General features: G+C 53.0%; 1 protein-coding gene across 2 annotated transcripts; it reads right to left on the reverse strand.

Moving 5' to 3' along the window:
• Positions 1 to 6,477: 6,477 nt before the first annotated feature.
• LOC133362314 (uncharacterized) lies at positions 6,478 to 13,839 on the reverse strand. Of its 2 annotated transcripts, XM_061581243.1 has the most exons (4): positions 13,732 to 13,839; positions 9,448 to 9,630; positions 8,471 to 9,013; positions 6,478 to 8,416 (listed from the first exon to the last, which is right to left on the reverse strand). In XM_061581243.1, the coding sequence occupies exons 1-4, from the start codon at positions 13,807 to 13,809 to the stop codon at positions 8,069 to 8,071; spliced, it is 1,152 nt and encodes a 383-aa protein (XP_061437227.1). In that variant the 5' UTR covers positions 13,810 to 13,839; the 3' UTR covers positions 6,478 to 8,068. The 2 variants fall into 2 exon arrangements, with proteins under 2 accessions (XP_061437227.1, XP_061437226.1); XM_061581242.1 differs by having other exon boundaries at positions 6,478 to 9,013.
• Between the last annotated feature and the right edge of the window lie 6 nt (positions 13,840 to 13,845).

Below are 13,845 nucleotides of genomic sequence, written 5' to 3' on the forward strand. Positions count from 1 at the left end.
GCCAGCGATGCTCGACGACGACGCGCTTGCGGCCTTCACGTCTGCCCCGAGGTCGTCCCGCTCAACGCTCCAGGCCGCGCTGCACCTGTTGGCCAAGGTGTTCGGGCCGCCCTCGACCTGTCGCCACCAGTTCTACGATCGGCGGAAGGTGGTTGGAGAAACAACGCTCGCCTATCGCACGGCGCTGCTCGCCCTGGCGGATTCAGCTTTTCCCCGCATGGACAAGGAGGGGAAGGACGCCATGGTGACGGAGCAGCTGCTGGCGCTGGCTCACGGATTGGGAGTTCCCATTAATACGGCGGACGAGATGGACATCTGCTCCCTGGGGATTGCCACGAGTATCCACGCTTACAAGGTCCTACAGCGGAAGCCGACGGTCGTCTGCGCATCGGTGGAGAACGGGGCACCGGCCGCCACGATCATCGGACCTTAGCCTGCTGTGCCTCGGGAGGAGGCCTTCGCTGGTTTGAGGCCGGGGGAGTGGAGAACGGGAGGTCGTTCGCCCACACGCTCCTCCCGCAAGCTGGAGCAACCGAAACCTACGACGTCCCTCGTCGTCTGCTACAACTGCGTCCTTCGGGGCCACGTCGCGTACGGGTGCCGGGCCCCGCGTCAACGCACCGCGGGACCACGTCCGGACGACGACCAGGGACTCAAGACATCCCAACTGAACCCGGCAAGTCGCGGCACCTCACACGTTCGGTCCACACGCACGGCACGTTCGGGTCGCCGCTTAGCGGTGGGGGGACCGTGTATGGGCGCCGGGGGTTCGGTTCGGCGAGAGGGGTCCGCGTACGGCCCGAAGGCAGTCGAGTGGTCCGAATTGGCCCACAGGATTGTGGCTGCGTCGGCCGGGTCGTCCGTGGTAACGGGGTACATTGACGGGGTTGAGGTCCGGGTGCTCGTGGACACGGGTGCGTCGGCCACTATTATTTCGGACCTTATTTATAATATTCTTCCCGTACAATGTCGACCACTTCTGCCGGTGGACGTACCATTTTACGCGGCAAACGGGGGATCTTTGGGAATCATCGGCCAGATTCGGGCGAATATTTGTATTGACGACATTAAATTGGCGGGTCCTATTTTTGTATCATCATCGTTGGCCGTTCCTTGTTTACTAGGCACGGACTTTCTGTCTAAAATGCCCATAAAAATTCTCATAGACCAGGCCTGCATTGAGCTTCCGTCGGGTCGGCGGGTTGAGTTTTTGAAGAGTCCAAATAAGATACGCACGGCTTGTGCGACGGTGCAGGCGCTGGCAACCCGGACTGTACGGGTGCCCCCGGGATCGCAAATGTTGGTACCCCTTCGGTTGAGAAAACCCCTTGGGGCGGATGCGGGGGCGCAGGGAGTTCTATTGGGGCCGTCTAACAGGGCTAAAGGGGACCTCGACTTAGCGGTGGCCCAGACCATGGTGAGGGGGGACAGTGAGCCGTTCGTTGTGGTCCTGAATACGGGGTCGCGGCCGGCCGTGATTACGCAGGGAACGGTGCTCGCTCACGCCGCGCCGCTACCCGTCGAGGAACAGCTCGTTGCTCACGCCGATTCACATGTCGATACGCATCCCCAAAGTGAGGAGGGGACGGAGTGGTTGGACTCGTTGTGTGCCGGGTCCAGTACCTTGTCCAGTGTGCAGTTGGGTGCATTGAGGGGCTTGCTGCTCGAGTTCGCTGACGTGTTTAGCAGGCACAAGTACGACATTGGCTGCACAGACCTGTTGCGCCAGCACATAAAGACTGGGGACGCGGCCCCTATTCGACAGAATCCCTTCCGGCTCAGTCCAGCCGAGAAGGAGCATGTGCAGTCGGCAGTAAATGACATGTTGGCGGCCGACATCATTGCGCCCTCTTCCAGTCCGTGGGGTGCTCCTATCGTTTGGTTAAAAAACAGGATGGATCCCTGCGGTTCTGTGTTGATTTCCGCCGCCTAAACAAAATATCAATGGCCGATGCGTATCCGCTCCCCAGGATGGATGAGTCGCTGGATGCCTTGGCAGGAGCACAGTTTTTTTCGACGCTCGATTTGCTTTCGGGATTTTGGCAATTGCCCCTCGATGACGAATCAAAACCTAAAACCGCTTTCCGGACACCGGGAGGCCTATTTGAGTTCAACCGATTGCCCATGGGTTTACATTCCGCTCCTGCCACGTTCCAGAGGCTCATGGAATTGGTTTTGTCAGGCCTTCAATGGGACACCTGTTTGATTTACCTCGATGATATCATCGTTTTCAGCCGAACTTTTGAGGAGCACCTCCAGCGACTGAGGGCAGTGTTTCTCAGGATGCGTTCCGCGAAGCTTAAATTTAAACCGGCTAAATGTTTTCTGCTTCGGGAATCGGTCAGGTATTTGGGCCATATCGTTAGCCGTTCGGGGATCTCGACGGACCCTGCTAAGACGCAATGCGTCGGCTCATGGCCAACACCGACCTCTGTTACTGAAGTCCGCAGCTTCATAGGATTTGCCTCCTATTACCGTCGTTTTGTCAAACAGTTTGCCACCATAGCCAGGCCCCTGCACGCCTTGACGGCTAAAGGGGTGCGGTTTCACTGGGGGCCGGAGGAGGAGGCCGCGTTCTGCTCCCTTCGTGACGCCTTGGTGCAGGCTCCCCCCTTGTGTTACCCCGATTTCACGCAACCGTTTGTGCTCGACACGGATGCCAGTAACACGGGTATCGGGGGAGTGCTCTCACAGGTGGTCGGGGGGGTCAAACGGGTGGTCGCCTACGGTAGCAGGGTTCTGTCCCCCGCGGAACAACGCTACTGCGTGACACGGCGTGAATTGCTGGCGATTGTGTTTTTTATACAGCAATTCAGGCCGTATCTGTATGGCCGTCACTTTACGGTTCGCACGGACCATGCGGCTCTCCAATACGCTATGCGGGTGGCGCAGCCATCCGGCCAATTGTCCCGATGGTTGGAGGTCCTTCAGGACTACCAATTCACGACGATTTACCGCAAGGGGTTGCGCCACTCGAATGCGGATGCATTGTCACGGTTGCCGACGCGTACGGAATGCGCATGTCAGTTAGGATCGGCGCGGTGTAAACCTTCTGTCGATGTCCCCGCGGAAGTGGTGCTAGCCGCCACGGATACTACGGGGGTCGACGCCCCCACGGGGAGGGACTCGCTGTTAGCATTGCCTCTCATCGAGTGGGGCCGTCTGCAAATGGCCGACAGCTCCCTACTCGCGCTACGTCGGAAGGTTAACGTTCCCGAGGGCGGGGAAACGCGGGTCGGTTCCTGGGTGTGCAGACAGGGCCTCTTGATGAAGTGGGACTCCATGTCCCGGCGTCACATGCTTGTGGTGCCGGTTGCTGTACGGGGTAAGGTCGTCCTGGCTGCCCATGAACGACTCATGCATCTGGGGTTTCACAAAACGCTCGCCCTCATTCAGCGAGACTACTATTGGCCTGGGATGGGCAATGACGTGGCGAACATTCTTAAGGGGTGTGTAGGGTGCGCTAAAAGAAAACCGCCACCAATAGCGGCTAATCCACCGCTTCAATCCATTCAAGTTTCGCGCACGAACGAATTGGTCGCGCTAGACATCTTGGGGCCCTTTCCCACTACACCTCGGGGAAATAAGTTCCTGCTGGTTGGCGTAGAGTACTTCACCCGCTGGCCCATGGCGTGGCCACTCGCCAACCAGTCGGCTGCGGCAGTGGCGGACGCCTTTGTCCAAGGTTACGTTTTGGACAAAGGCGCCCCCGAACGCTTGCTGACGGATCAAGGGAAAAACTTTTCGAGTGTTTTGTTGCGCGAGGTGTGCGACCTGTTGGGTACAAAGAAAGTACGTACCTCCCCGTACCACCCGCAGACTGACGGTATGGTTGAACGTCTGAACAGGACGATTACGTCTATGCTGTGCCAACAGGTATGCGACGACCAGGTGGATTGGGACTTACAGGTACCGGGGGTACTAGCGGCCTATCGGATGGCACCCCATGCGGCGACGGGGTTTTCTCCATTTTTTCTGATGTATGGGCGGGAGGCTGATCCGGCCATGGACGTCCAACTGGGGATTTCACAGCCACGTGCAAAATCTAAATTGGCAGACCACATTAAGTTTAACATCGCCAAATTGGCTGAGGCGCGAGAGGCTGCGAGATTGAATTCACGCTCTCGGCAGATCGCGAACGAGCGATTGCATGAACGGAAGGTGCATACGCACAATTGGGAACCGGGCGATAAGGCCTGGCTGCATTGTCCACACGCACCGTTGGCTACGTCCCCCAAACTGTTGAGACCATGGAGGGGACCGGTGGAAATTGTGCGGGTTGCACGACCCCAGAGTATACAGATTAAATGGGGAAAACGCCGTTGGTACGTGCACCCCTCCCGACTGAAACCCTACGCGGCGCCGCGTGACCCCGGGTTGTGCCGTGACGACCGAGCGTGTGATGTGACCGTCGACTCGGGGAGGGATGTGTCGCAGGCTGATCCTCACGTGTCTCCACCTGACCCACCCCCAGGTGTCTCGGACCTGACGGCTGTTGACCGTCGGGAACCGGAACCCCGCGGCTCGCGCGGAGCCCCGATGCCTGGCCCATGCCTTCCTGAACTGCCGGCGCCGCCGGATGGCCAACTGCGTCCTGTGCCGTACGACGGTCCGGCAAGGCGGACTCGGGCAAGGATGCAACACTTTTCATGAAAAAAAAAAAAAAAAAAAAATGTTTTCTTTTTTTTTGTTAAAGCCCGACTTCGTTGCCGGCTTCCCCCTCTGCCGGGGTAATGTCCCGTTCAAGGGACGCTCGGACATTGGGACGCTGCATGAGTCGGAGAGAAAAGAAGAGAAAATGATTAAAGAATTTTTTTTTATTGTTACTCTTTCCGCATACACAGTATCGTTGCCACTCGCCGGATTGTGCATGTTGTTCTTGTTGCGGGTGTGGCGGTTGCTGGGTTTTGCGGATTGCGGTGTTCATGTTGTGTTGTTAGGGTTTGTGTTATGTTACGGGGCACACGTGGGGGAAAAGGGGTGTTGTATGTTTTATTAGCAGCCGGGTCGGCTGCGAGCTATGTGGTAGGGGGTGATGTAGTGGTGGTATTGACGTGCGCCGGCAGTGATGGATCACGGGGCGCGGGGTTGGGCACGCGATGTGGGCGTGGCATGGACACGCGCGCCGGTGGTGAGGCGCGCTCACACAAGCTGGGAAAAGAGGATCGTAGCGAGTGCGCAGTGATTGGTCAGATAAGTGGGTGCTCTCAGCGACGTCCGCAGGAGGGGTATAAAGGGGGACGCGCGAGAGCACTCGGGGTCAGTGTTAACCAGTTGAAGACCGAAGACGGGGTGGAGGAGGTAGTGGCCCGAGACCCCTAGTCCCGCCGTCCTTGTGGGGACCGGGGCCCTGTGTGGCTCGGAGCCGAGACTGGGGGACCGTAGTCCGACGCCCGTGTGGGTCGGGACGGTGGTACCCAGAGCCGAGACGGGCACCCCGGCTGGGTGTGTCCCGGAAGGCTACGGGGCGTAAGAGCCCGTGTCAGTACAGCTGAGTGGGTGTTGGTCACCCGTGTAGCTGAGTGGGTGTTAGTCACCCGTGTAGCTGAGTGGGTGTTGGTCACCCGTGTAGCTGAGTGGGTGTTAGTCACCCGTGTAGCTGAGTGGGTGTTGGTCACCCGTGTAGCTGAGTGGGTGTTGGTCACCCGTGTAGCTGAGTGGGTGTTAGTCACCCGTGTAGCTGAGTGGGTGTCCGTCACCCGTGTAGCTAAGTGGGTGTTGGTCACCCGTGTAACGAAGTAGGGTGTTAGTCATCCGTGTAACTACAAGTTGGTGAAAATAAAGAGTGTGCTACCCGTGAAGTCGTCTCCTGCCGAGTTACTACTTTACATACTTATTAAGATAATCTGTTCTTCTGCTCTCATGAGAATGAGCTCTTTTGTTCTGTCTTCTTCCGTCTCTTGTTCTACGTCGTTTTTCCTCCCTCCCCTGCACGGCCTCTCTAGCGCTGTCACGCTTCTCTTCTTCACCCCGATGCTTTCGCTCTTTCTCGCTGCGTAAGCCTCGACATGTGTGGCCCTCTCTCGACACCTCGATATTAAAAAGTATAACCCGTAAAAACAAAGTTTTTCACTATAAATCCTTTATATGCGTGGCGGCTAGAGTCCTCTCGTCCTCTGGCTTGAGATGGCTGCCACCTATGGGTCAGATGATTGTCTGCAGTATTAAACAATTGGTAATTAAATATTTAATTTGTTTACCCTAAACAGTGTAAAATTTTGGAAAAAAAATTTCACGAACATTAATTGTCTCGCACAACGAGTCTGTGTGCAAAATGTCAGCTCGATTGGATCACGGGAAGTGGGTTAAAAAACGACCGAAAGGTTTGCACGGTCGTAAGCGCGCAAGCAAGCGAACTTAATATAAAGGATTTAAAAACACCGCTTTAGCTCCACGTGTGCGTGTGCGGCGTGTGTGAACACTCACACACAGGCGCATTCATCAGTAAATGTCTATTTACATGTATTCACAGACATGTTGCGTAGACGTTGTTTATTTGAACGTACAATATTTTTGTGTGCCTCTTGAAAGCAACTCTGCCCATTGATGCTATATGACAAAAACGTGACACACACGTATGATTGCAACTGTATGTACGTAGCTAACGGAAGTAAAGTCCCACCACTGCAACATTACCCCGGTTCTTCGGCTCTTTCGACTACTTTGCAAAAGAGACCGGCGCCGGCCAGAACCCAGCCAGCGACATCCTGTCAACGTCCGTACGCTGCGCCTGATCGTGCCAAGGGACAGCCAAAGTTGGACAAGTGAAAGCATCAAGGAGGCCAACAAATAAAATGAAGTCGCATCAACAGTTGGCGAGCGACGTCTATAGCGGTGTAAATCACAACACTGATAAGATAAGGGCAGTGTAAACTATAACACTGATAAGTATATAGCGGTGTAAATCACAACACTGATAAGATAAGGGCAGTGTAAACCATAACACTGATAAGTATATAGCGGTGTAAATCACAACACTGATAAGGGCAGTGTAAACCATAACACTGATAAGTATATAGCGGTGTAAATCACAACACTGATAAGATAAGGGCAGTGTAAACCATAACACTGATAAGTCTATAGCGGTGTAAATCACAACACTGATAAGTCTAGGGCAGTGTAAACCATAACACTGATAAGTATATAGCGGTGTAAATCATACCACTGATAAGTCTAGGGCAGTGTAAACCATAACACTGATAAGCATCTAGCAGTGTAAATCATATCACTGATAAGTATATAGCGTTGTAAACCATAACACGGATAAGTATATGCAGTGTAAACCATAACTGATAAGCGTATAGCGGTGTAAATCATACCACTCATAAGTATCAGTGTAAATGATAAAACTGATAAGTATATAGCAGTGTAAATCCTAACACAGATCAGTATATAGCAATGTAAACCATAACACTGATTAGCATAACTCAGTGTAAATATCATACCACTGATAAGTATAGGGCAGTGTAAACCATAACACTGATAAGCATCTAGCAGTATAAATCATAACACTGATAAGTATTTAGCGTGGTAAACCATACCACTGATAAGTATATGGCAGTGTAAACCACAACACCAAGTATATGCAGTGCAAACCCTAACACTGATAAGCATCTAGCAGTGTAAATCATACCACTGATAAGTATTTAGCGTTGGACACCATAACACTGATAAGTATATAACGTTGTAAACCATAACACTCATAAGTATATGCAGTGTAAACCATACCACTGATAAGCATATAGCAGTGTAAATCATACCACTCATAAGTATCAGTGTAAATTATAAAACTGATAAGTATATAGCAGTGTAAATCATAACACTGATGAGTATAGAGCGGTGTAAACCATAACACTGATAAGTATTGCGCTTTATGAAAATAACATTGAAAAAATGCCGCATCAACCATAACATTGATAAGTATAGAGCCATGTAAAGCATAACATTGATAAGTATAGAGCCATGTAAAGCATAACATTGATAAGTATACGTTGTGGTGCACGAGGTCACGTGACAGACCCAGGTGCCATGAGTTTGGCTGCTGTGCCAGGCTAGGTGCATGAAGAGGTCACGTGACAGACGCAGGTGCCATGAGTTGTATCACCTCCACCACCACCACCACCACGACCTCCACTATTACCACCACCACTGGAACGTCCACCAACACCACGACCTCTACTTCCAACATCACCACCTCGATCTCCACCACCACCACCACCACTATACCTTCCACCATCGCCACCACCACCACCTCCACCATCACCACCTCCAACATCACCACCATCACCACCACCATCACCATGAAAATCACCACCATCACCACCATCACCACCTCCACCATCACCACCTCCAACATCACCACCATCACCATGAAAATCACCACCACCTCCACCATCACCACCTCCACCATCACCACCTCCAACATCACCACCATCACCATGAAAATCACCACCACCACCACCATCACCACCTCCACCACCTCCAACATCACCACCATCACCACCTCCAACATCACCACCATCACCACCTCCACCATCACCACCTCCACCATCACCACCTCCACCATCACCACCTCCACCATCACCACCACCACCATCACCACCTCCAACATCACCACCATCACCACCTCCACCATCACCACCATCACCACCTCCACCATCACCACCTCCAACATCACCACCATCACCACCTCCAACATCACCACCATCACCACCTCCAACATCACCACCATCACCACCATCACCACCTCCACCATCACCACCTCCAACATCACCAACATCACCACCATCACCACCACCAACATCACCACCACCACCACGTGACGTACTACCGCCCCCCCCCCCCCGCTCTCTTTGAGGCGAATGTCCCTCTGGAGGGCGGCACGACGACTTCGCTTCTCATCCAGTCGGCGCTTTGAGTCGCGCAGAAGATCGTCCCTCAGGGCGAGGTCACGCAGAGTGTCCGTCAGCGCCGTGATGCCATCACGGAGGGTGGCAGCCTCACGCGTTAGCTCCTGCACCATCATCATCATCACCAACATCATCACCAACATCACCATCACCACCATCATCACCATCATCACCATCATCAACATCCTCATCATCAATATCAACATCACCATCATCACCATCATCACCACCATCATCAACATCACCATCATCACCAACATAATCACCAACATCAACATCCTCATCATCAATATCAACATCACCATCATCACCATCATCACCAACACCAACATCATCACCATCATCAATATCATCACCATCATCAACAACATCATCATCAACATAATCACCAACATCAACATCATCACCATCAACATCACCATCAACATCATCACAGTCACACAGACGATTGTCTCTGACGGCCAGATCACGTCACCCCCCCCCCCCCCCCCCCACCACCACCCCCCCCACCACCCCCCCCCCCCCCCCCAGGCCTCACCTCTCTCTTGGCGTTCACGGCTCTGAGCTCCTCAGCAGCGAGGGACGAGGTGGAGGTGGTGAGGAGCCGGGCGGGGCGCAGACCGGAGCTCGTGGTGACCAGGTCCCCCGTGTAGCGTGACGTGCACATGCAGTACTGGGACATGGTGGTGTAGAACTGCCTCAGTGGTAGGTCACTCAGCACCTAGAGACACACACAGAGACACACACAGAGAGACACACAGAGACACACAGAGAGACAGTCCCCAGTGTAGTGTGACGTGCACATGCAGTACTGGGACATGGTGGTGTAGAACTGCCTCAGTGGTAGGTCACTCAGCACCTAGAGACACACACAGAGACACACAGAGACACACACAGAGACACACAGTGAGACACACACAGAGACACACAGAGACACACACAGAGACACACACAGAGAGACACACACAGAGACACACAGAGAGACAGTCCCCAGTGTAGCGTGACGTACACATGCAGTACTGGGACATGGTGGTGTAGAACTGCCTCAGTGGTAGGTCACTCAGCACCTAGAGACACACACAGAGACACACAGAGACACACACAGAGACACACAGTGAGACACACACAGAGACACACACAGAGACACACACAGAGACACACACAGAGAGACACACACAGAGACACACAGAGAGACAGTCCCCAGTGTAGCGTGACGTACACATGCAGTACTGGGACATGGTGGTGTAGAACTGCCTCAGTGGTAGGTCACTCAGCACCTAGAGACACACACAGAGACACACACAGAGAGACACACAGAGACACACAGTGAGACACACACAGAGACACACACAGAGACACACACAGAGACACACACAGAGAGACACAGACAGAGAGACACACACAGAGACACACAGAGAGACAGTCCCCAGTGTAGCATGACGTGCACATGCAGTACTGGGACATGGTGGTGTAGAACTGCCTCAGTGGTAGGTCACTCAGCACCTAGAGAGACACACAGAGACACACACAGAAAGACAGAGAGACACACAGAGAGACAGAGACACACACAGAGAGACACACAGAGAGACAGTCACTAGTGTAGTGTGACGTGCACATGCAGTACTGGGACATGGTGGTGTAGAACTGCCTCAGTGGTAGGTCACTCAGCACCTAGAGACACACACAGAGACACACAGAGACACACACAGAGACACACAGTGAGACACACACAGAGACACACACAGAGACACACACAGAGACACACACAGAGAGACACAGACAGAGAGACACACACAGAGACACACAGAGACACACACAGAGACACACAGTGAGACACACACAGAGACACACACAGAGACACACACAGAGACACACACAGAGAGACACAGACAGAGAGACACACACAGAGACACACAGAGAGACAGTCCCCAGTGTAGCATGACGTGCACATGCAGTACTGGGACATGGTGGTGTAGAACTGCCTCAGTGGTAGGTCACTCAGCACCTAGAGACACACACAGAGACACACAGAGACACACACAGAGACACACAGTGAGACACACACAGAGACACACACAGAGACACACACAGAGACACACAGAGAGACAGTCCCCAGTGTAGCATGACGTGCACATGCAGTACTGGGACATGGTGGTGTAGAACTGCCTCAGTGGTAGGTCACTCAGCACCTAGAGACACACACAGAGACACACACAGAGAGACACACAGAGACACACAGTGAGACACACACAGAGACACACACAGAGACACACACAGAGACACACACAGAGAGACACAGACAGAGAGACACACACAGAGACACACAGAGAGACAGTCCCCAGTGTAGCATGACGTGCACATGCAGTACTGGGACATGGTGGTGTAGAACTGCCTCAGTGGTAGGTCACTCAGCACCTAGAGAGACACACAGAGACACACACAGAGAGACAGAGAGACACACAGAGAGACAGAGAGACACACAGAGAGACACACAGAGAGACAGTCCCCAGTGTAGCGTGACGTACACATGCAGTACTGGGACATGGTGGTGTAGAACTGCCTCAGTGGTAGGTCACTCAGCACCTAGAGACACACACAGAGACACACAGAGACACACACAGAGACACACAGTGAGACACACACAGAGACACACACAGAGACACACACAGAGACACACACAGATAGACACAGACAGAGAGACACACACAGAGACACACAGAGAGACAGTCCCCAGTGTAGCATGACGTGCACATGCAGTACTGGGACATGGTGGTGTAGAACTGCCTCAGTGGTAGGTCACTCAGCACCTAGAGACACACACAGAGACACACAGAGACACACACAGAGACACACAGTGAGACACACACAGAGACACACACAGAGACACACACAGAGACACACACAGAGAGACACAGACAGAGAGACACACACAGAGACACACAGAGAGACAGTCCCCAGTGTAGCATGACGTGCACATGCAGTACTGGGACATGGTGGTGTAGAACTGCCTCAGTGGTAGGTCACTCAGCACCTAGAGACACACACAGAGACACACAGAGACACACACAGAGACACACAGTGAGACACACACAGAGACACACACAGAGATACACACAGAGACACACACAGAGAGACACACAGAGAGACACACACAGAGACACACAGAGACACACACAGAGACACACAGTGAGACACACACAGAGACACACACAGAGACACACACAGAGACACACACAGAGAGACACAGACAGAGAGACACACACAAAGACACACAGAGAGACAGTCCCCAGTGTAGCATGACGTGCACATGCAGTACTGGGACATGGTGGTGTAGAACTGCCTCAGTGGTAGGTCACTCAGCACCTAGAGACACACACAGAGACACACAGAGACACACACAGAGACACACAGTGAGACACACGCAGAGACACACACAGAGACACACACAGAGACACACACAGAGAGACACAGACAGAGAGACACACACAGAGACACACAGAGAGACAGTCCCCAGTGTAGCGTGACATACACATGCAGTACTGGGACATGGTGGTGTAGAACTGCCTCAGTGGTAGGTCACTCAGCACCTAGAGACACACACAGAGACACACACAGAGACACACAGTGAGACACACACAGAGACACACAGAGACACACACAGAGACACACAGAGACACACACAGAGAGACAGAGAGACAGAGAGACACACAGAGAGACAGAGAGACACACAGAAAGACAGTCACTAGTGTAGTGTGAAGTACACATGCAGTACTGGGACATGGTGGTGTAGAACTGCCTCAGTGGTAGGTCACTCAGCACCTAGAGAGACACACAGAGAGACACAGAGAGACAGAGACACACAGAGACACACACAGAGACACAGAGAGACACACATAGACACACACAGAGAGACAGTCCCCAGTGTAGCGTGACGTACACATGCAGTACTGGGACATGGTGGTGTAGAACTGCCTCAGTGGTAGGTCACTCAGCACCTAGAGACACACAAGAGACACACACAGAGACACACACAGAGACACACACAGAGACACACACAGAGACACACACAGAGAGACAGAGAGACACAGAGAGACAGTCCCCAGTGTAGTGTGACGTGCACATGCAGTACTGGGACATGGTGGTGTAGAACTGCCTCAGTGGTAGGTCACTCAGCACCTAGAGACACACACAGAGACACACAGAGACACACAGAGAGAAACACACAGAGACACACACAGAGAGACAGAGAGACACACAGAGAGACAGTCCCCAGTGTAGTGTGAAGTACACATGCAGTACTGGGACATGGTGGTGTAGAACTGCCTCAGTGGTAGGTCACTCAGCACCTAGAGACACACACAGAGACACACAGAGACACACAGAGAGAAACACACAGAGACACACACAGAGAGACAGAGAGACACACAGAGAGACAGTCCCCAGTGTAGCGTGACGTACACATGCAGTACTGCGACATGGTGGTGTAGAACTGCCTCAGTGGTAGGTCACTCAGCACCGAGAGAGACACACAGAGACACACACAGAGAGACAGAGAGACACACAGAGAGACACACAGAGAGACAGAGAGACACACAGAGAGACAGTCACTAGTGTAGCATGACGTGCACATGCAGTACTGGGACATGGTGGTGTAGAACTGCCTCAGTGGTAGATCACTCAGCACCTAGAGAGACACACAGAGACACACAGAGACACACAGAGAGACACACAGAGAGACACACACAGAGAGACAGAGACATACACAGACACACACAGAGACACACAGAGACACACACAGAGAAACACACACACAGACAGGCACCTTCTCTAGGTTTGCTGTCGTGGTCTCTGTCCCCACGGGGACGTCGTGAACGTGGTAGTGCTCGCAGAGGAAGCTCATGACCAGAGGCGGCGCGTCAAAGAGCTCCCGCAGGTA

This window comes from Lethenteron reissneri, unplaced genomic scaffold (assembly GCF_015708825.2).
Source record: "Lethenteron reissneri isolate LAM-NWPU_2019-01 unplaced genomic scaffold, ASM1570882v1 scaffold_1433, whole genome shotgun sequence".
Lineage (NCBI taxonomy): Eukaryota > Metazoa > Chordata > Hyperoartia > Petromyzontiformes > Petromyzontidae > Lethenteron > Lethenteron reissneri.

Excerpts from the sequence above, each read along its gene's own strand:
- LOC133362314 (XM_061581242.1), bottom strand. The coding sequence starts at position 13,809 with ATGAGCTTCCTCTGCGAGCACTACCACGTTCACGACGTCCCCGTGGGG. Across the intron at positions 9,631-13,731 it reads CGACAGCAAACCTAGAGAAG|GTGCTGAGTGACCTACCACT; the intron begins GTGCCTGTCTGT and ends GTGTGTCTCTAG. Across the intron at positions 9,014-9,447 it reads CCGTGAACGCCAAGAGAGAG|GAGCTAACGCGTGAGGCTGC; the intron begins GTGAGGCCTGGG and ends ATGATGGTGCAG.